Source organism: Mastomys coucha, unplaced genomic scaffold, assembly GCF_008632895.1.
Source record: "Mastomys coucha isolate ucsf_1 unplaced genomic scaffold, UCSF_Mcou_1 pScaffold13, whole genome shotgun sequence".
Taxonomy (NCBI): Eukaryota; Metazoa; Chordata; class Mammalia; order Rodentia; family Muridae; genus Mastomys; species Mastomys coucha.
Genome location: NW_022196895.1, coordinates 27,640,914 through 27,663,248, shown reverse-complemented (window position 1 = coordinate 27,663,248; position 22,335 = coordinate 27,640,914). Strand labels below are relative to the sequence as shown.

Below are 22,335 nucleotides of genomic sequence, written 5' to 3'. Positions count from 1 at the left end.
ACACACACACACACACACACACACACACACACACACACACACACACAGACAATTTAAATGAAAAGTTCCCATCTGGGCTGACAATGCTTTCCCCAAATTTACACAGACTATTCAACAAAATTCCCAACACTAGAACTGAGCAGTCTGTCTTTGTTGGTCAGGGTTGTCTAAACAACTCTGAAGCATAGGCTATCTCTTAAGTCCTTGGTTGTACCCTACAAGTGAAAGAAGTGAAAGATTTCAGAAGCTCCACATACTGAGGCAAGCATATACAAATCTTAACAACCAACAACCAGCACTTTACTAAACCAGTGATAATCCCCAACTACATATTTATCCTTACATCCAGATAAGTGTAGTCTCAGTCCTCATCAAAGAAACTTTTTTCAACAGACCGTTAAAGAAAATAAACCACAACCGATTAAAATATGGAGTACAAGAACTCATGTGGGACTCAGTCCCCACAGATAATCCATAGGGACAACACAATTCCTGTACCTACAGCTCTGAGATTTTTTTTTAAAAAGGTTTATTTATTATTATACATAAGTACACTGTAGCTGTCTTCAGACGCACCAGAAGAAGGCGTCAGATCCCATTAGACATGATTGTGAGCCACCATGTGGTTGCTGGGATTTGAACTCAGGGCCTTTGGAAGAGCAGTCAGTGCTTTTAGCCGCTGAACCTTCTCACCAGCCCTCTGAGACTGTTGTGGAGAAGGTGGTAGAAGGATTGTGTGAACCAGTGGAACTGTTCTCCTCTGAGAGTATATTTCCTAAAAATGTGAGGCTTACACCCATGAAGTATTATCAACCAGGCTAATCAACAAGACGTAAACAATGATTGTAGCAATGAACAAGATCACAGAGAAGGGAGAAAACTGCAGTCACAGCTCTAGACAAAAAAATGGTAACTGGGGAAAGCAGAGAGTAGGTAAAATGATCCTCCCTGGAAAGAGCTGCCCAGCTACCATTAGTTATCCAGTACCAAGTGGCCAGCCCCGAGACCATGTACACACTGGTAACATATGAACAGAGCAGGTTGTATTTAGAAATAAGTCTGTGTAACAATATTTATATATGTACATATAACAATAATTTAAAAAGAGGCCATGAATTTCAAAGAGGAAGGAGAGAGTTCATGGGAGGGGCTGGAAGGAGAAAATGATATACTTTAATCTCAAAACATAAAAAATTATTAAAAGCAACAGATGATGCAGAAGCAAGCTAGACTTGTTATGATGCTATAACCAGTGACTTCAATAAACTCAATTAGGATAAAGAAACAGTAAGATTATAATTCTGGAGGCGGGGAGATGGTTCACTTGGTACAAGGTTTGCTGTGAAGGATGCAGACCTGAGTTTTGGTTTAGAAACCATGGGAAAAGGTCAGCATAGCACCATGTGCCTGTAATTTCTTTCTTCTATTTTTCTTAAAGATTTATTTATTATTATATGTAAGTACACTGTAGCTGTCTTCAGACTCCAGAAGAAGTGTCAGAGCTCGTTATGGATGGTTGTGAGCCACTATGTGGTTGCTGGAATTTGAACTCAGGACCTTTGGAAGAGCAGTCGGTGCTCTTAACTGCTAAGCCACCTACCTCTCCAGCCCCCATGCCTGTAATTTCAACAGATAGAAACAAGCAAATTCCTAGGGCTCACTGGCCAATTAGCCTAGTCAAAACAGAAAGCTCCAGGTTCAGTGATTGACACTGTTTCAGAAAACTGAGGTGGCATGCATGTATACTGAACACAGACACACACACATACAAAGTAAACAGATAAAGTCAAATTCAAAGTTGCTTTGAAAAATAACAATAAAGAAACAATCCTACCACCTCTGACATGAAGGCCTGGCCATATGGGCTGCAAATTCCTCAAAGGCTTTTGTGCGACATGTCCAACACTTACCAACGGGGATATTTGAAGTGGTCACAGCAGTAGCATGGGATGAATGGGAGGGCATTGTCATGGTAACAATTGTACTTGTGGGAGCTTGTGTGTGCGACACAGATCCTGAAAAGGGTAAAAAAAAAAATCCTTAACAGCAGTTTCCCTGTACACACTTTACAGACTCTTTAAAACCTTGGGAAAGCTCTCGGGGAAAGATAAAGAGTTTTCCTCTGAAGGTGAAAAATGAAAAGCGAGCCTGCCACACTTGCCTTCTCTCTGTCTAGTGCACTGACAGAGCAGGATCACTGACTTACCAGCTGTGGTTGTTGAAGGGAGCGTGTTGGTTGCCAGAATAGGTGCTACTGTAGCTGCAGCCACCGGTGTGCCAGTACTAAAGATGGTTTTCTGTGAGGGGACCCCATAACACAGTTATACACAAGAATATTTCCTATTCACTCCAGTCTAAAAGTGCTGACTCATCTCACACTGGCAAGTCCTTTTAACAAGTCAGCATGGTGCTTGCTCATCACACAGGTGGTTTCAACAGTTCTTACCTGCGCCATTGTATGGAGCTGCTGTTTCGGCGTCCCTAACGCAGGATGAGAAGGTAGTGTGATTCTCGTTGTCACATCTCTAGACTGTGCAGGACGCTGGATACTAATGGCTGCAGATGGTGGATGCTGGATAGATAAAGTAGGCCGACTGTGGGGAAGAAGGTTCCATGTAACTCATAAGTTCTCCACAGACAAGGAAGGCATCTTGTCCTTATGATCATACAAATTTTACTTTAATTTTTAGTTAAGACAAAAATTAAATAATGGCCCCTGGGTTTCTCTCTTGTGGCTGGCTGCCATCTTGCTTCAAAAGGTAGCAATATATACCCAAAAATGTATAAATTATCTCACAGTCATGATGCAGTTAACACTTTTAAGAATTTCTTATGCATTTATTTATCTGTGTATGTAGGCACACACATGGACAGAGTATGTGTGGAGATCAGAGGATAATTTATAGGAGTTGTTTTTCTTCTACTATGTGGGTTCTGGGATTAAGCTCAGGTTTAGAGGGAACGTCACATTCTGAACCACTTTTCTGGTCCACCATTTTCCCCCTAATGCTGAAGAAGGAACCCAAGGGAGCCCAGTATGCTAACAAAGGCTGTATCACTACTTATATTGAAGCCTTGGCCTTTTAAGACAGGGTCTACTTTGTTACTCAGACTGGTCTTGAACTTGAGATCTTTGCTTTCTAAGTTTGAGGATTTTGGATGTATTGTATCATACTTGGTGACATTTGAAAGAATATATACTTATAACAATCACAGTTTGCTGCAAAAAATTCCAAAGACAGACAATGAAGTTCTCATGTTATGAATTTTTGACAAGTTTCCTAAGGAAATAACCATGCAACAAATAACTATGATTGGTCTGCATAGACACTGGAGTCCTAGTTTTATAACGTCTGTACTCAGTGGAAGAACCTCACTGACATACAAACTTGTGGTTCTGACTGACTAGTGAATGGGATGCAAGCACACACTGCAGGCCAGACTCACTGGGAGCAAGCTACAAAACTGTAATGATGGCAAAAGACTAAAGTTGACTTCTCAAAGAAAGGGGGCGGGGGTTATATGGACTGCACTGAGTAGTGGGATGGGCATTCCAAAATTCTAGGCCTCAAGAATTGAGGCTCAGGCCGAGCGGTGATGGCGCACGCCTTTAATCCCAGCACTTGGGAGGTAGAGGCAGGTGGATTTCTGAGTTCAAGGCCAGCCTGGTCTATGGAATGAGTTCCAGAACAGCCAGAACTACACAGAGAAACCCTGTCTCAAAAAAAAACCAAAACCACCACCACCACCAACAACAAAAAACCAAAAACCAAAACCCCCCAAAAGAGGGGTCTAGAAAGATGGCTCAGTGGTTAAGAGCAAGTACTACTCTTGCAGAGGATCCTGGTTTGGATTCTTGTACCTACGTGGCATCTCACAACTGTCTCTTAACTGTAGTTCTAGGGCATTCAACGCCCTCTTCTAGCCTCCACCATGTGGACTATACATATACATTCAGGTAATAAATTAATACATGTTTGCTTCTGCAGCACATGTTGTGAAACTGGAACAAGACAGAGAATAGGACAATATGCAAAGTTGTGAGGAATTCTATATTAAAAATACTCATAAAGTAAAAATAAGTGAACCTGTGTCATCTGGAATAGTAGAGCTCTCAACTGCTACATCATCCCCTCCACTCTCCAAATATAGAACACCTACATACATACATACATATACACAGGTTATTTCTGAAACAGGGTCTTTCTACTTAACCTGGGCTATCCTGAAACTATGTAGACCAGACTCCAGACTGGCCTCAAATTCACAGAGATCTGCCTTTGCCTCCCGAGTTCTGGGAATACCCACCATGTCTCGCAAAATACAGTAGGTGCTTTGTTGTTTTGTTTACACACACACACACATACATACATATATATATATATATATATGTGTGTGTATATATATATCACACACATATACATATATACATATATACGTGTGTGTGTATGTGTGTGTGTGTGTTTTAGGATTTTATTTTATGTGTACTGGCGCTGCATATGTATCTGCGCACCACATGTGTGCAGTGCCTAGCAGAGGCCAGAAAAAAAATAAACCAATCTTCAAGGAGGACAAAAAGGACTTCCAAGACAAAAGAGAAAAGCCCAGTGTTTGGTGCCAACGCCATTTGCAGAGTGAGCATATGCAATGCATGAGCTTTCCAAGCTGCTTGAGCAGACAATACTGTATGAAGTGTGCTATTCATAACCATGTGGTTGGGAACCAAATTGATGAAGCTCAAAGTGTGACCAGTCACATCCGAATTTAGACCTGGTGGTACTGCTCCATTTCTTAAGCTCTGAAAAACTGCCTGCTAGGAGAAAATAAAACAAAACAGAACTCATACTAAAAATAAAATAAAAAAAAAAGGTAAAGAGAAAGAAGCAAAGCAAACTGGTAAGTGAGAACTGAGGAAAGTAGACACTTCTTACGCATCTTTTTATGCCCTTACACTTGGAACCACGGGAATATCAAGTACGGAGACAGGACGGGTAGCCTGCCAAGAGCAGACGGCAGTGTGGAGGAAACAGGGAATTTACAAGGCTGTGTTTATGAAGCTTTGTCTTTGAACAATCTCAGACCAGCAAATCTAGCTTTATATTAAATTATAATAAACTGTAAGAATGTACTAAAAAAGTAGGTTGCCTTGCATGGCAAAGGGGAAGAAACACGAGGAACCTGAAAACATGTATTAGATAAGAATAGTGATATTGTTCCAGGGATCTGAGTTAGAGACACAGGATTCACATGGTAGAATGAGGGAACTCTTACAAGTTGTCCTCTGAATTCCTCATGTGCCATGAATGTACGTGAGTAAGCACATATGTATGAACATACAAATAAAATATAGTAATAATTTTAAAAAGATGCTAGTACTGCACCTCACAGAGAAAAGAATCACTTTTAAGTGACATCGGAACATTTGCACCTCTGGTTAGTAGGATGCAGTCTGAGAACAGAGAAAACTGTTCACTGAGCTAATTCAGTGACATCAGAACACTTGCACCTCTGGTTAAGTAGGATGCAGTCTGAGAACAGAGAGAACTGTTCACTGAGCTAATTCAGTGATCTATTGGCAGCAATAATCTATAAAGGACTAAGATACAGTAAGAGTCACAGCTTTGATTTAGTATATATAGATTATCGTATGATGATGAACAGCAAGTATTTATGTTAGTATTTTAAGGAAGCAACAGTTTTAGTCTAAGGAAAAGAGACATATACATGAAATCTAAGAAAGCAAGCCAGGAAATGGCTCAGTTGGTAAAGTGTTTGCCTTGCACACATGAGAGCACGAGTTCACATCCCAACCACCCAAGTGATGGTTGGAGGCAGACAGGTGGATCCCAGAAACATAAAAGGCCAGCTAGCCTGGCCTATGTGATAAGAGTTGTCAGCTAACGAGAGACCCTGTCTCAAATGAAAGATGGACAGTACCGAAGACTGACTGACAGTCAAGGTTGTCTTAAACCTTTGTATGTGGGCACCTATACCTATAGACAGACACACATCTTTTTATTTTTTTTTAAATCTAAGAAAAGGAAAAACATATTTCACTTGAAAATCCTAGTTCACAGAAAAGGACTCAAAGGAACCTTAGAACAACGAGCACCGTTACTTTTCACTAGAACACAGCATGTCTGGAAAAACTGCAAATTTCAAAACCAGAGAAGTAGAGAAAATGAGAGTGAGCTTTTGGTATTATATATCAAAAAAAGTACTCAATGATTAATAGCTACCAAAAGGACAGCAGGGAAGAAACAAGAGGACAGAAGAGAGGTGTAGAGTTCTTGCTAGGCAACTTCTGGGACAAACGGGGGTGTGTGTGTGCTGGGGATTTTAAGACACAGCGAGTAAACAGAATAGCCATCAACTCATTGGTGAAAACCTCTGCTAAATGCATTCAGTTGTCAAGTGAGGCCATGCAGGTAGAACCTGCTCTATAACTTGCTAAGTTCTCTGATACTTTATTATTAAATAATAAAGTAGTCAACTTTTTCCCTCCTCCCAAGTTACATAGGAAACCAAAATCTCTTGTTTTGAGACAGGGTCTAACTATGCAGCTCAGCTGGCTTTCAAAGATGTTATATAACCTAAGCTAGCTCTGGAATTGCTATTGTCCCGCCTCAGCCTCCTGACTTCTTTTGTGCTGGTAAAATCAGAGGTGGACTAGTTCTGAGGGCTAGAAGCCAAGGATACAGGGTTAAACAAGGAACTGAAAGATGGGTCAGTGAGTCCCACATGTAATATTCTGTGACTCACGGAAGAGACATTCTTTTATTTCGAGCGGCCCATTTTCAACTGCAGGATAGAAGTAGTGGCCAAGAAAACTAACACAGGACACTGGGTCTTAAACTCAGTGTATTGCCTTGGCTATAAAAAGAACAAATTACAGATGGTTCATTTTGAACAAACAAAATTAAATCAAAAATGAAAACTCAAAGCCAGACATGCTGGCTTACAGCTAAAAGGCTAAAGCACAGGGATTGCTGAGAGTTCCAGGCTAGCATAGCAGCATACTAAATTCTAGGCCAGTCTGGAGCCCACAGAATGAGGAAAGGAGGAGGGTGGGGGAGGATCAGAAGTGAGTGTGTGTGTGTGTGTCTAGGAAATCGCAATCCACTGAAACTCATGGAAATAACTGCATCTATGAAACAAAAACAAGACAAATACAACACTCACAGGAAGGAGATGAGAACCAATGCTCAGAGGTCAAGACAGAAGCAGGAGTTACCTGCCCAGTTATTTCAGGAATGATGACGTGATTAAGAGGTTAACATGGAAACCAATGCTGTAGTAAAGACAGGAAGGAACAATTGTGCATCTTGTGGTCCGAGCTGCTTTGGGCTGAATGGGCTGAAGCTAAGAAACACTTGAGTGGAGAAATTTGAGATCAGCCTGGGCAACACAGCAAGAAAGTATCTCAAACAAAACAGGCAAGAAATGAAGAGGAGGTCCAGTATGGTGGTTAAGACCTTTAATCCCAACACTCAGGAGGCAGAGGCAGGCAGACCTCTGTGAGTTTCAGGCTAGCCAAAATCTATATAGTAAAACTCTGTCTTAAAGAACCAAACCAAACCAAAGAGGATCATGAGCACACCTTAAAGAGAAAAAGCTATTTTAAAAGTATCAGTATAGAGATAATTGGGCACTACTTCCTAAATAAAACAGAGTAGAAATGATATAGAAAGAATTTAAGAAAAATTTTTTTTTCTTCCAAGAAAGGGTTTCTCTGTACAGATCTGGCTGTCCTGGATCTTGATCTGTAGACCAGGCTGGCCTCAAATTTACAGAGATCCTCTTCCCACCGCGTCTCGATCCTCTTCCCAGACACGTCGTGTCTGGGATTTAAGGTGTGTACCACCACGCCTAACTAAGAACAGTTTTTATAAATACCACTGTATGCTACAGACTGAAAAGGAATATTACATTTAAAAATGAACTATATGTAAGTCACAACAAATCATATCTTAGGGATGATGTTATTGCTCAGTTGTGCCTCCCTTGTATGCCTGAGGCCCTAGGTTCAAAGCTCAATACTGGAAAAAAAAGTTGCTGAACTCCATAAAGTAACAGGTGTAATAAGTCACTTGTGTAATTAAGGTCTTTTGAGAGGTTAGAAGACAAACCAGGCTTAGCTTCAGACTTCTCTAGAGCAGCCATTCAGCTTTAGAAGACAGGAGATGTACCTATGAAGTACTTAGAGAAAGACTATAGAAACAGTACACAAATATAGAAAGCCAGCCAGAATACAGAAAAGAATTTAGCAACTAAACCATGGCTGAGAGTAGCTAGGAAATGATGTGAGCTCATGACAAGTTGCCACAATGTTGTTCTTCTATGAGAAGACATCTTTTAGAGCGGGAGAACCAATCACTAGGATAGTATGGGAGGTGTGTTTAAGCCCTGGACTTGGTCTCTGGTGTGAGTGCACACACAAACAAACATAGGGTCATTTTTTGAAGAAAAACAAATTTTATCAATCAAGTGACAAATTACAGGAAAGAAATTGGTCAAAGGATGGAGATAAAGTACTGAATGTACTTATCAGGAGGAGGAAGCCTCCCCACCTTTGCCTCCAGGGTTTTACATCTTGTTAACTCTGAACCATGTTCATTATATTGGTTTATTTTCTTTGAGAGTTTAGGAGAATTCTATGGAACCACACAGCCCTGGTGCTTGTCTGAGGGATAGCGCATTGAATATTTTCTTCTACTTCTTTCATACAAATTGGTCTGTTTATACTTACTATCTCCAGATTACAAAGAAACTGGTTATTAGGAATTTATTATAATTATAGATGCAAGCAGAAAAAAAATCCCCATTAATTAAGTTTTTTTCCTGTGTAATTTACCAGTGTATCTCTCATGCCAAGAGCAGTGCCTAATACAGAAAAAGCTCTCAAAAACTTGTGTGACTGAATACTCAATGTTCATTTGGCAAACCAAGGGCCATTTTACTGAAACACTCAGGAGAAGATACTTTAATAACCTGACTTAACAACAAGGCCCCAAACCTAGTTTTCATTGTACGTCCAAGTCAAATGTCATCATACCATTTGAATGTAATAAAAATTATAGCTAATATAAAATTAAAACAATAAAACAGTGGGCAGTTGTTTCTGTTTCTCTTAGGCAATACATTTTATCACAACAAAATATGTCTTAGTAGAGGGAACTGAGAATCGGGGGTTTCAAAAGCCCATGCCCAGCTCTCTCCTGGCTCTACCAGCACCAGTTCTGCATGTGTGCTCCATGCTTCCTGCTATGAGAGCAATGACCTAAACCTCTGACCCTGTCAGCAAGTCACCAATTAATGTTCTCTTTTGAAAGCACCTTTCTAAGAGTCACCTTGGTAATGGTGTCTCTTCACAGCCAGAGAATACTGCCTCAGACAGTAGGAACAGAAGTCCTAAGTACCGCATCTCAACTAAAACTTCCTAGGAGTTCTATTCTAGGCCTCTTCATTCTACCCATCCTGAATACACTCAAGACATAGCCTACATGTTAATCAACCACCCACTGACAACAATCATAGTTGCTTCACAGATAAAAGCCAAAATCAGGATTGAAGTTATGGCTCAGTGGTTAAGAGTATATGATGCTCTTCTAGGACTCAGGTTCTAGTCTTAGCACCGTATCAGGTGGGTCACACCAGCTCCAGGGATACTTGACACCACTGGCCTCTGTAGGTACCTACACACTCATGTGCACATACCTATTTCACACATATTGAGAAATATTAAAAATAAATATAAAACCATCAAAATATTCACTAACAAAAAGGTTCTACACTCATCCCTCATCAACCAGACTTAACCTCTATGGCTCGGTAGTTTTTCTTAAAAACAGGTCCCAGCCAGGCCAGTTGGGCAGTGGTGGTCCATGCCTTTAATCTCAGCACTTGGGAGGCAGAGGCAGGTGGAGGCCAGCCCGGTTTACAGAGTGAGTTCCAGGACAGCCAGGGCTACACAGAGAAACCCTGTCTCAAAAAACCAACCAACCAACCAACCAACCAACCAACCAACCAGCCAGCCAGCCAGGCAGCCAGCCAACCAACCAACCAACCAACCAACCAACCAGGTCTCTATGTTACCCAGATTAGTTGCAAACTCCTGGACTCAAATGATCCCTATCTTAACCTCGTGGCTATCTGGGACAATGGGAGTCCAGCTCAGCACCTAGCTTTTCTCCACATTTCTTCATTCTATCAGCATCCCCTTTCAAATACCCAATCATCCCACTGTACCTACTGAACTTGCAATTGGTCTGTAGCAAATGATACGCATTGTCTCTTCAAGCTTTTTTTGGAATTTATACTTCCTTCAGTGTAGACGGATGCTCATCCCCTGAGAACACTCCCCTTTAGCCTCTCTGAAGCACAGCACTTGCACTTTGCACTACTATGTGGTACCTCCAGGCAACAACAATGGACAAGGCCTGAAATACCTTGGTCATATTCAAGGAAGCATGTGGAGAACTACACTGTTTTACTGGACAAAGTTTTCTACTCTTACAGAAACATACTTTAATTATGAAAAATGACGACTTTCTTACCATTCCTTAGCATCTAAGTATCAAATTAGGATGTCTCTTTACTGTGTGAAAGTGCCTGATTTGAAAATTGCAGTTTGATAATCTCAAGACTTGCCCAAAGTCATTATATAATATTAAAAAGTTTCTATATCGCACAAGGAACACTTGTCAGATAGGGCATGGCAGAAATTTTTATCAGGCATATATTTATATATTACATGTTTATATATTTTACTTATATATAATTTATGCTTTTATACTTTATATATCTGTATATATTTATATATCATTTTTGTCAGTTACATATTAACATGGTTTTAATATACAAATTATATAAGGAACTACAAATAGTTAATAGCAAACAGAATGAAACTTCTCAGATATTACTGGCCTAATGAATGAACAGATAGTTTTCAGAAGAAACAGAAATGACTATCAATTAAAATTATAAATTAAAACTTTGTAGATTCCATTTTACCCCAGTCAGAATGATCATTGTCAAGAAAATACATGGACCAGCAAGATATCTCAGGGGTAAATGTACTTGCTATCAAGCCTCATGACCTGAATTCCATTTCTGGGACCTTTATGGTAGGAAGAAACAGGAGACTCCCAAGAGCTGCCTTCTAACTTCATCAAGTCTATCTTGGCACTTACATGGCCATGTAAATCCACAAAATAAGTAAGTATAATATACATAAGAAAGAAAACAACTGTTAACGAGGATGTGGGTAAAGGGGAACCCCAATTCATCCAAGATGGACATGTAAACTTGAATAAAGGAGGGTAAAGGTTTCTCAAAGAACTAAAATATATAAGTACCATGAGACTCAGGCAGCCACCCTGGGCATATTCCCAAGACCCCCGTCCTACCACAGAGATACTGGTATACTTATATTTGTTTGTTTGGTTGGTTGGTTTTGTTTTTTGTTTTTAGAAATAGGGTTTTTCTGGATCGCCCTGGCTGTCCTGGAACTCACTCTGTAGCCCAGGCTGACCTTGAACTCAGAAATCCGCCTGCTTCTGCCTCCCAAGTGCTGGGATTAAAGGCCTGCGCCACCACTGCCTGGCTTATGTTTATTATTGTTCTACTCACAGTAGTAAGGAGCCAAGAGTCAGCTTAGATGCCCATCAACAGAAAAATGGGCAACAAAAACATGGTACACATACAGTTTATTTAGTAATAAAAAAGAAATCTGCAAGACACTGCATGGATCTGGAAATTATTAAATGAGGCAACCTAGACTCAACCAACAGGTAAATTCTTAATTGCAAAACCTTGTTTTTCATTTTTATGTATGTATGTATGTATGTATGTATGTATGTATGTATGTATGCACGTATGAATGAATGAAGTATGGAGGCATGCATGCATGCACGTGTGTGTATGAGTATAGATCTTGAAACTAGAGTGAGGAGGGGCAATGGAATACATGTGGAAAGGAAACTAATCAGGCCGGAAGAGGATGAGGGGGTGCAGGGAGGGGGAAGGAGGAAGGAAAGAGGAGGACCGGGGAAAGAGTAGAGAGAGGAAGGTCCCCACAACCAAGGCAAGGCTAGGGAGAGCCGTCAGGGTAAAAGCACTTGCTGTGCAAGCATGAGAAGCCAAGTTTGAATCCTCAGAGCCCACATTAAAGCAGAAGATGAAGCCTGACTGACTAGAATCCAGTGTTTCTACAGGATGGGAGGCAGAGGCAGGAGGATACCTGGAAAATCATTTTAGTCTGCTATATGGTGAGGAAAAAATAAGAGCCCTTGTGCCTGACAAAGTAAAAGGTTAGGACAGACACTGAGGTTGCCCTCTGATCTCCACATGCTGTGTGCAGCTGAACCATTCAGATACACATGCACTGTGCATGGAAACAGCCATACAGAAACCTACTACCTGGTATGCCAATGAAAAACAAATAAAGGGGCTGGAGAAATGGCTCTGCAGTTACGAACACTGCCTACTCTTGCAAAGGTTCAGTTTCCAGGACCCACATGGTAGCTCACAACCATCCACAACGTTGTGGATCCCAGGGAATTCAATGTCCTCTTCTGACTACCACAAGACAGGCATGCATGTGGTGCACATACACACATGTGGGCAAAACATTCATATCCACGAAACAAACAGAAAAATGTACAAAACCAAAACAAACATAAAAATTTGTTTGAGTTCCTAATTTGAAGTTCATGATAAAAGTAATTGAATGAATTATAGTTAAAAATTATGGGATTAGAAGAGAGTTTCCATTAATTTTGCAAATACTCCTAAATTTTTAAGCCATTCCATAGTACATATTACATAGATATGTATTGACAAGTATAAAATCAAAACATCAACCAATTCTTTGAAACACTGAAGAGACTCTATGTCAGTTGAAGGTATACTGAGCTAAGAGTTAATTAGGTAAAAATAAATAGCATATCCACCTCATTGCTGTGGAAACTCACATTCATCTTTAATAAGTGATAAAATTATTATGTACATATACATACTAAAGAGTTGTTTTAAAATACATTTCACTTTTTTTTTAAGATTTATTTTTAGTTTGTGTGTGCTCTTGGGGTCAGAAGAAGGAATTAGGTCCCCAAGAGTTGGAGTTACATACAGATGGTTGTGAACTGTCCAATGTGGGTGCTGGGAACTAGACTGAGGTCTGAAAGAGTAACAAGTATTCATTCATTGATTCATTCATTCATTCACAACAAGTACTCTTGACTGCTGAACTATCTTGCTAGTACCATAAAATACATTTCTTTATGATTTATTATCAGTAAATGTTTGGGGTGTGCACTTATTTTAGATACCTATATATCCAAGGTCATGTGAAATTTCTTGGGAGAAAAAGTTTAAGAAGCCCCAATCTAGAGTACAATCTAGAAAAAAGCATTTCATTACAGAGTACAATACAGCAGGAGAGGGAGAGGCCTACCTGAGTGCTGAGTCAGCAGCGTGCGCCGCTGTCGTAGTGATGACGGGAGACTGCGCTCTGGTGGCTGAGACTGTTGCCACTACAGCAGGAGGGATCGTACTGGAGGTGGTCACAGGTGGACGAGACTATAGGGGAGAGAAAAAATACTTCACTTAAAGCAGAAGGCAAAATAAAATACGGCAAGCCAAATACTAAAACTCAGTTTTGAAGCATGAGCCTCCAGATGAGAATGTCTGTGCCTGGGTGAAAGAAGCTCTCAGCATCCTAACTTGTCTCTAGGAATGTTATCCTAAGACAAAGAACAGACTTACAAAGAACTGCCAGAAACTGTGCTGTGTCTACAATCCTAGCACTTGAGCGGCTGAGACAGGAGCACTACCTGGACTACTTAAATGATTTCAGAAACCAAAGTGGTGTGGGCGAGAATGGGGAGAGAACAGGAAACAGCAGAGCAAGACACATGCAGTTGAGTGGAAGAATGTGTGACTAGCCTTTCCAAGGATCAGGGTTCAATCCCAGCAATGTTAAAAAGGCAGGGAAAATCCGTATTTTATCCTAAGTGTAGCGGTACAAGTCTTTGTTACAGCACTCAGAAAGCAGAGGCAGGCCGGCCTTTGTGAATTGCAGGTCAGCCTGGTCTAGACAGTTCTAGGCCAGCCAAGGCTACATGATGAGATTGTCTCAATACACACACACACACACACACACTATCTTGTTTAGATAAGCTCATGACTTTTTAAAAAATTAATTAACTAATTAATTTTGTTTATGTGAGTACACTGTAGCTGTCTTTAGACACATCAGAAGATGGCATCGGATTCATTACAGATGTTTGTGAGCTACCATATGGTTGCTGGGAATTGAACTCAGGATCTCTGGAAGAGCCAGTGCTCTTAACCATTGAGTCATCTCTCCAGCATGCCCATCACCTTTTAATAAAACTATAATAGAAGTATCGTCCTAGTCTTATTTAACTGTTTGGCCTGGCATTCCATAGTTTACTGTGGTGCTGAGTGGACATTTAAAACCCACTGAAGTGCCTTCCACAAAGGACCTATGAGTCTACTGGCTGAAGTTTTGGGCTCTCAGGCCAAATCAGGATACAAAGGGCAAACAGGATGAGAAGACTGTGCTGACAGGAGTCAAGGTGCTCCAAATGGGAGAGAAACTCTCAGGTGTTCAGACGATGTCTCCATTTTCACACAAATAGTTAGCCCTAATCCTTACTACTGTATCTGTGTGTCAATCTTCTGAGAAAGGCACTCTGGGATGCCATCAATCACCCAGTCACTATTCCTCACACTCGGGTCCTGATTCATCTCTTCCTGACCTTCACAGATGCAACTGAATCTCCAAGTCCTGCCTGTTCTTGCTCTTGTATGTGTGTGCATGTAGACCCCAAGCATGTGCTACTGCACGTGCACCCAAATGTGGAATGAGAGGATAACTTGTCCTTTCCTTCAACCATGCAGGACCAAGGTGAACTCAGGCTTTCCAGTCTTGCAGCTAATGCTCTGGCTGGCTGACTCAAGGCCCTGGCCCCACTCCCTACTCTTTCCCTTTATGATAACCTCTGCTCTCTTTGCTGTTCCTACTCTACAAAGCTGCCCACCACATCAAACTACCACCGCTGCGTTCTCCCTGACAGTGAGCTCTTTGACCTGGTTCTAAGTCTCCTTAATTTTTGATATATTCCAGATGTAATCCTGAGGTTTAAATGTCATGTATTTTGTTGGCAGGAAGATCTTCTGCTTTACTTTCAAAGTTTAAGTTAGTTCTGTATTGTATTTTGGGGGAAGGCGGGGAGACATGAGGGCAGGATCTCATGTCACTCAGCCTGACCTCACTACTGTGCTTAAGGGAAATGTTGAATTTCTGGCTCTCCTGCTTTACCTGCAATGTGATGAGATCAGACCCAGGCTACCACATCTGCTTTTTGTGCTGTTTTTTTGAGATATTGTCTTTCTACATAGGTCTATCTGGCCTAGAACTCGCAGAGCTCTGCCTTCCTTTGTCTCTCCCAAGTGCTGAAATTAAAGGTGTGCACCACCGTATCAGGCCATACTTGCTTTTAAAGACCAGCTAACTCCCAAATATTACCTTTTTGATCCCTAAAAGTACTAGACTTCCCACCTTCTCTGTGTACCTAAGTTAGGTGCACCTTTTAACGATCACATCATCATAAAGTCAAGGGCACACCATGTCTTTGGAGTCCTTCATTTAGAAGCACCACTAACTCTTACCCTTTTCTTTTTCTTTCCTTTGAGATTTAAAAACAATTCTTTTCTTATGTGCATGGGTATCTTGCCTGCATGAATGTTTGTGTAGTACATGCACAATGGATATGTGGCAGTAAGAAGAGGGCATTGGATCCCCTGGAACTGCAGTCACAGATGGCTGTTAGCTACCACGTGGGTAGGGAGAATGGACCTGCATCCTCTGAAAGAACAGTTAGTGTTCTTAACTACTGAGCCATCTCTTCTCAACTTGCATCTCCCTTTGACACAGCACAATTCTATTAGTACCGAGACTACAGAATTCCTTGAATAAAAATCAACAAGGTTTGCTGGCGGGAGGTGGCCCACGCCTTTAATCCCAGCACTTGGGAGGCAGAGGCAGGCAGATTTCTCAGTTCGAGGTCATCCTGGGCTACAGAGTGAGTTCCAGGACAGCCAGCCAGGGCAATCCAGAAAAACTGTTTCAAAAAACAAAAAACAAAAAAACAAAACAAAAATCAACAAGGTTCAAGTGTAGCTCAGTTACTAGAGTGCTTGCCTGGCATGTGAGAGGCCTTGGGCTTGATTCTCAATATGGAAGAAGGGGTGTGTGTGTGGTGGGGCAATGGGAGGGGGATTACCAGAGATGTACATAAACCTTTTTGGTGCTCACAGAGCTCTCTCCAAATTACAACCCTTCTCTGTCTTAGCTAGCCTTTCCTCAGCACTGTAGCCACCACTGTCTTCCCTGCTTGTGTTCATTCTCTACATCAGTTGTCTTTCCTGTTACTTTCCCATCAAACTCTTACTGTCCCTGTTCTACATTTGCACTGCCCAAAGGGCATCCTCCAAACTTCGCAAAGCTTTGAAAGCTCAACAGAGAGAAGTAACTGAGGTTATAGAGTGCCCCCAGCGTCTGGCACAGAAGCCATGCTGGCTGAGCATCCCTGACGCCAACATGCCTGGATTGGCTGGTGAATGAGGTGCTGCACTGCTGGCTGTGCCGTGGCAGCATTTGGCAGCTGGGAAGTTGGCCTCAGGACTGTGGTTACTTTAGAGCTGGACATCACAGCAGCAGCTGCTGCACCTGAAAAGACAAAAATTATCAACATAATCTACAGAAGCATTACTTAATAAAGCCAATTATATTCCCTAGGACAGGCTGATTTGCCAAGCCTGGTCAGCATGTGGATTTTCAGCTCCAGTATACTACATATACTTATCACGAAGAAAATTAAGAAAATGTGTATTCAAGGAATATGTGTTTTGTTTTTAAATTTGTTTATATGCATTTTAGGAGGTAAACAATTAATTTGGTTTGCTGCCACAGAGCAGCACAGTATGGTGCCACTGCCTAGACTGTGTCTAAGCCAGAAACACATTAGTCACTAGTCAACTTCTCATGCTGTCTTTGTGACCTTAGTGCAGACATCTACAGTATGAAAAGGGGAATAGTGTCTTAGCATTTCTATTAAGGTAGCCTTGATATCACAGACCCCTAAGAGTCAAATGAATGACTGCTGGCTTATGGCAGCTCTGAGGAAACCTGGTTCTATCTGTTTGATTTTTTTTTTCAACAATCTCCAACTGTTTTAAATTCTAACTCCTTAAATTTATTACAACTTATTTTAACTTATAAGAATAAATCAATCTTATTGCAACGGATATTAAAAATTTAATAAACATTATCAGTAAATGTATCACTAGAGGCCAGATGTGGGTCCAACCCCATAATCACAGTAACGGGAAGGGAGAGCTAGGACAGTTATGTGAGTCGGAGACCAGCATGCTATGGAGTTCTAGGCACATCAGGGCTGCACTGCAATACCCTGTCACAAACAACACAACACAACAGGAGCAGTGTTGTGTCCCTGCAATCAGCACTTAGGAGGAAGCTGCAGGAGGAGCACAAGTCTGAGATTAGCCAGGGTGACCCAGGAAGACGGCCTCAAAAGAACAACAACAAACTCTTCAGACTTGTTCTAATGTAACTGTAGGAAGCATACAACACACCATGTTGACAAGCGGTACTGTTGTAGGTTGATCTCCACTGCTCTGTAACTTTAGGTTGACTGCGCACAGTCTGTCATGTTGGCCTCTAGCCAATGTCTATCTGCTACTGTATTTCTAGAACTGGAGCTCAATATGCAGTTGTTACCTCGAGGTAAGTGGGAAGCTCCAATGTGAAGAGGGGGCCCAGGAGCATTACTGCGAATTATGGACATCTGAACATTTGTGGTCATAATGTGATGCAGGTTACTGGGATGCCCCTGGAAGAAACAGGAGAAAAGACAACCTTCACAAGGATGGTCTTGGCTACTGCCTACAGAAAGTCAGTTTCCCTCAAACTGGATCAGGTTGCTCTTGAAAAAAAAAAAAAAATTTCCCCCCTCCTTTTTGCTGTTTTGGGGATCTCCAGGGCAAAGGCATGTATGATTCAGGGGCTATCCACTGATGTATGGTCTTGAGTCAGGTGACTCCTTTCGGATACTGAGTATTGTCTATAGCTATACTACTCTGCACATGCCCAATCTCTACTGGGAGTATCCTCGGGAGAGGGGCTCCAGGAGCCTTTCCACCTACTGTGGTTTAATAACGACCCCTGTAAACGAGCAGGTCAGAAGTGAGTATACTAGACCCAGTACCAGATGAGACCTCTGACTGTCTATTTTTAGTAACTCATATCTGCACCAGTCTTTTATACTTGTTCTCCCTTTCCTGGTCACAGGCTTATTTACCCCACTCTCTATTTCTTTTTTAAATAGATCTTTCTATCCATTATTGTTCATGCTATTTAAGATTTCTAACTGTATGTCAGTTAATCCAGCAGATACTGCCTTTGAGGCCTTCAGCTCCCAGCACGTTGACAGAAGTGCATCTCAGATGACATGTCCAGGCTTGTGGAAACTACTTAGCATGATGTTATTAAATAGAGAACAAGACAGGGCATCTTTTTTTAAAATATTAATTTCTCTTGAAAACACAAAGGAAAAGAATTTTGAGTTTTAGTTTCTTCACAAATAAGTGTTATAATTCAAAGTATTTAAAAATCAACTATACATATAATTATACATATAATTAAAAATTGAAGTTAAAACAGGAGCCTTTAATGTAAATGTTCACAATTAGAGGGCAGAGTGAACCTGCTACACATCTATTATCCTCCAAGAAAATCTGAGAGCTCCCAACCATACTGCTGGGAGGTAGTCTCGCCTCCTTCTAGTCAGCACATGGGGACTGTAACCTTCTAGGACTAAGACTGCTCATGGCTATCTGTGACTTTATACGGAAGGTAGTACAGTAGCTGGCATAGGATATGCTCAGCAGGTACAGCCTAACCACTAAGCAGCCTGGGCGTTACTCCTTTTGATGTCAGTGCTATTATCTCTCTATAGGTGTCTGCAACCATTTAATTACTTAGGCCATGGCCTAATGCATCCCTGGAGCTACATACATAGTGATCAACAGCTGGCCGTGCCGTTAGAAAACTAACAAGTCAGGAGGAGAAATAACCTGTTGTCCACTGATTGTTGCCACAGGAATGGCTGAAGCTTGAGGGATGCTGCTCTCCATGGTAACAGTAACCTGTCCTTGAACTTTCGGGGGAAGTGACATGGTAGAAGGCGGAGCAGGAGCAATGGGACGGCTAGGCATGGTGGGCTTCGGGGGCGGCTGCAAATAGAAAACCACAGGACACATGTCAATAGCCTTGTGCAAGAGGTGCATTTTACCTTAGCAGCACACAAGTGCAGTTTGCAGAGAGGCATATAAAATGAGACAGGTATCATACAGCTTATCTGTCAGCACAGCTTTTATGCACAACTACTGGCGTTTTATAGGACAAAATGTACAAGCAAGCTCAACACTTTACTCAGAGACACACAAAAAGTACAAAGCAGAACTGGGGAATAAAGCCTGGATTTGTATTGCTCACACTATATGCCTTGTCTTCTACACAATCCTGCCTCTCACATCTGCACACAAGTAAACAGAACTCTCAGTAACTAAAGCATGAACCCAAGTAACACAGAGAGCAACATGCTCAGATACCCCCAGTCAGCTACTAAAGCAAACAAACCATGGAGAAGCGTGCCAAGATAAAACTCACTTAGCATGTATGTAAGTTGAACAATTATCAACATATTCTACCACAGAATCAGAAAAGGTGGTATACACCTATAATCCCAACAAGTGGGAGGCAGACACAAGAAGACTCTTCCAAGTTTGAGGCTAGCTTGGTCTACATGGGGAGTTCCAGGGCAGCCTGGACTATAGTGTAAACTTCATTTAAAACAATGAGTGGGCTGGTGAGATGGCTCAGCGGGTGGGAGCACCAGCTGCTCTTCCGAAGGTCGTGAGTTCAGGTCTCGGCAGCCTCATGGTGGCTCACAACCACCCGTGAGATATGAAGCCCACTTCTGGTGAGTCTGAAGACAGCAACGGTGTACAGAGATCCTAAAAAGTCAATTCCCAACAACCAGATGAAGGCTCACAACTATCTGTACAGCTACAGTGTGTACTCATATACATAAAATAAATAAATAAATCTTTAAAACAAATGAGCAAACTGATACAAATACAACAACAAAAAACGGTAACAGAAAACTCCTGGGATGCCAAGTGCCCAGGACTGTCTCATCACTGCAGAACAGTAAACCTCTACATTACAGGGAAGACTGAACTGACAGCTGGAGGGGAAAAGCGACGAAGCACTCTAGGACACAACCTAAAATTCGGTTAGCTTTGCTCAAGGGCAAGCTATCTTCAGCTGTGGTTCACTGTCAACTTTAAACTCTGTTACCTTCATCAGTCCTTCCGAAAAAGAGAGTGGTACTGCTGGTGTCAGATGTGCTGGCGGGGCTGTCACTGCGACAGGAGTGGCTGAGGCGACATGGTGTGCGGGCAGCATCTGTACTTGTGGATAGGGCCTTACCACAACTGGCTCCTGCTTCTCTTCCCGGGGCGGCAGGGAGCTGCTAGGGCCCACGTGCTCCCTGGTACCAACATCAGCATCTCGGCCAGCCTCATCGTTAACTAGGATGGATATTAAGATGGAAAGAAATATTCAGTTCTTTCTAAGGTTAATCAGTATAAGACAGAGTAGTCTTTGCTGTTAAGCTCAGGATTGAAATAGTGAACAATTCCTTGTGACACTGTTTTCTTTATGGAGAAAGGGCCTCACTACTGAAGTCCAGAAAATCCTCTAATTTGCAATCCTCCAGGCTTAGCCTCCTAAGTGCTGGTTTACACATGTACGTCAATTCCATGGAAAGTTTTCTAGAGAGTCTTGTTATATACTGGCCGACTTGGAATTCATTGTGCAGACCCAGCTAATCCCAAACTTACAGCAATCTTCTGCCTCGCCTTCCAACTGTTGGGATTATGAGTGTGCCCTAGGTCTGACAAATGTTAAGTCTTTCTCTTTTTTTAGTAACTGCTTTTGCTTTCATGTACTCTATGCATGTGTGCGTGGTGCCTGTGGAAGCCAATAGTGGGCTCCAGACATGTGGAACTGGAGTTAAGGATGGCCGTGATCTGGAAACCAAACCCAGGTACTTGCAGAGACAGCAAGTACTTACTCTGAAGTGCTGAGCCATCCCTCCAGCCCCTTGTAAGGCCTGTCCTTGTGGACAGTGGAGCCCAGACAGAGAATTGTGGGATGTGAGATTTCCTCTGAATATGAACACAGGATCCTGAAAGTCACTGAAAATAAGCTCAAATAGGACCTGGAGAGATGGCTCTGTAGAAAAAGGCACCTCCTGCCAAGCCTGAGTTTGATCTCTAGAACTACAGAGCAGAAGGAGAGAGGCAACACCTGCAAGCTTTCCTCTGACTTACACACATGGACAGTGATAGGCAAACAAAATTAAAACCAACTCTCAACAGCTGCAAGTACACTCAGGATACAGTACAACTTCACTTACAATGGCTCGCTTGGTATGTACCACCACGCTTGTCAAAAGTTATAAAAATTTGGCATTAAAAAGGTATGTTTAATCTTCAATCTGCAAGAGTTCCCTGCCTGAAAAATATGCTAGTACAATAATGGCACAAAGCTTGTAGGAGGAACCAATCAAGAGCTGCTTTAAGTCAAAGCTTACTCCATTAGATGGAGACTGCTTGTGTGGCCAAGAACCTGAGACTAGATAGTTAGTCCAGGGGATAGGGGAATCAAATACTACTCTTCTACTAAAGGAAGATAGCAATAAAACGACTCCTAATGACATTCTGCTATACTCATAGATCAGTGCCTTGCTCAGCAAGCATCAGAGAAGCTTCCTTCTGCAGGAGATGGGAGACCCATTGCCAGACAGTATAAAGAATGAGAGAACTTGCAACACTGAGTTCTAAATGAGATGGTGCCATCAAATTCCTCCCCAAAGGCTAAGAAGAAAAAAAACCCCTTAAAATGCATTTAATTAAAATCTTTAGATGTTTTATATCTACATTCAATAGACATCTAACCATTTTATAATACTTATATTGAAGTAACATATATACCTGATGAATAAGGGAACCCTATGAAAGTAGAGGTAGAGAGTGTAAAAGCCAGAGTGGATGGAGGACACCAAGTAATCAAGGCCTGGTACACATATGAACTCACAAAAACTGCAGCAGAGCCGGGCAGTGGTGGCGCACGCCTTTAATCCCAGCACTCGGGAG

General features: G+C 41.7%; 1 protein-coding gene across 1 annotated transcript in view; it reads right to left on the bottom strand.

The window, feature by feature from the left end:
* Positions 1-22,335, bottom strand: part of Sap130 (Sin3A associated protein 130) — an 89,042-nt gene that overhangs the window by 52,886 nt on the left and 13,821 nt on the right. The window contains exons 3-10 of the mRNA XM_031366366.1: positions 20,474-20,706; positions 19,186-19,344; positions 17,831-17,942; positions 16,635-16,759; positions 13,457-13,581; positions 2,447-2,594; positions 2,207-2,297; positions 1,911-2,015 (exon numbers count right to left, since the gene is read on the bottom strand). Of these exons, the coding sequence (XP_031222226.1) occupies positions 1,911-2,015; positions 2,207-2,297; positions 2,447-2,594; positions 13,457-13,581; positions 16,635-16,759; positions 17,831-17,942; positions 19,186-19,344; positions 20,474-20,706 (1,098 nt within the window). The remainder of the gene's footprint in view (positions 1-1,910; positions 2,016-2,206; positions 2,298-2,446; positions 2,595-13,456; positions 13,582-16,634; positions 16,760-17,830; positions 17,943-19,185; positions 19,345-20,473; positions 20,707-22,335) is intronic.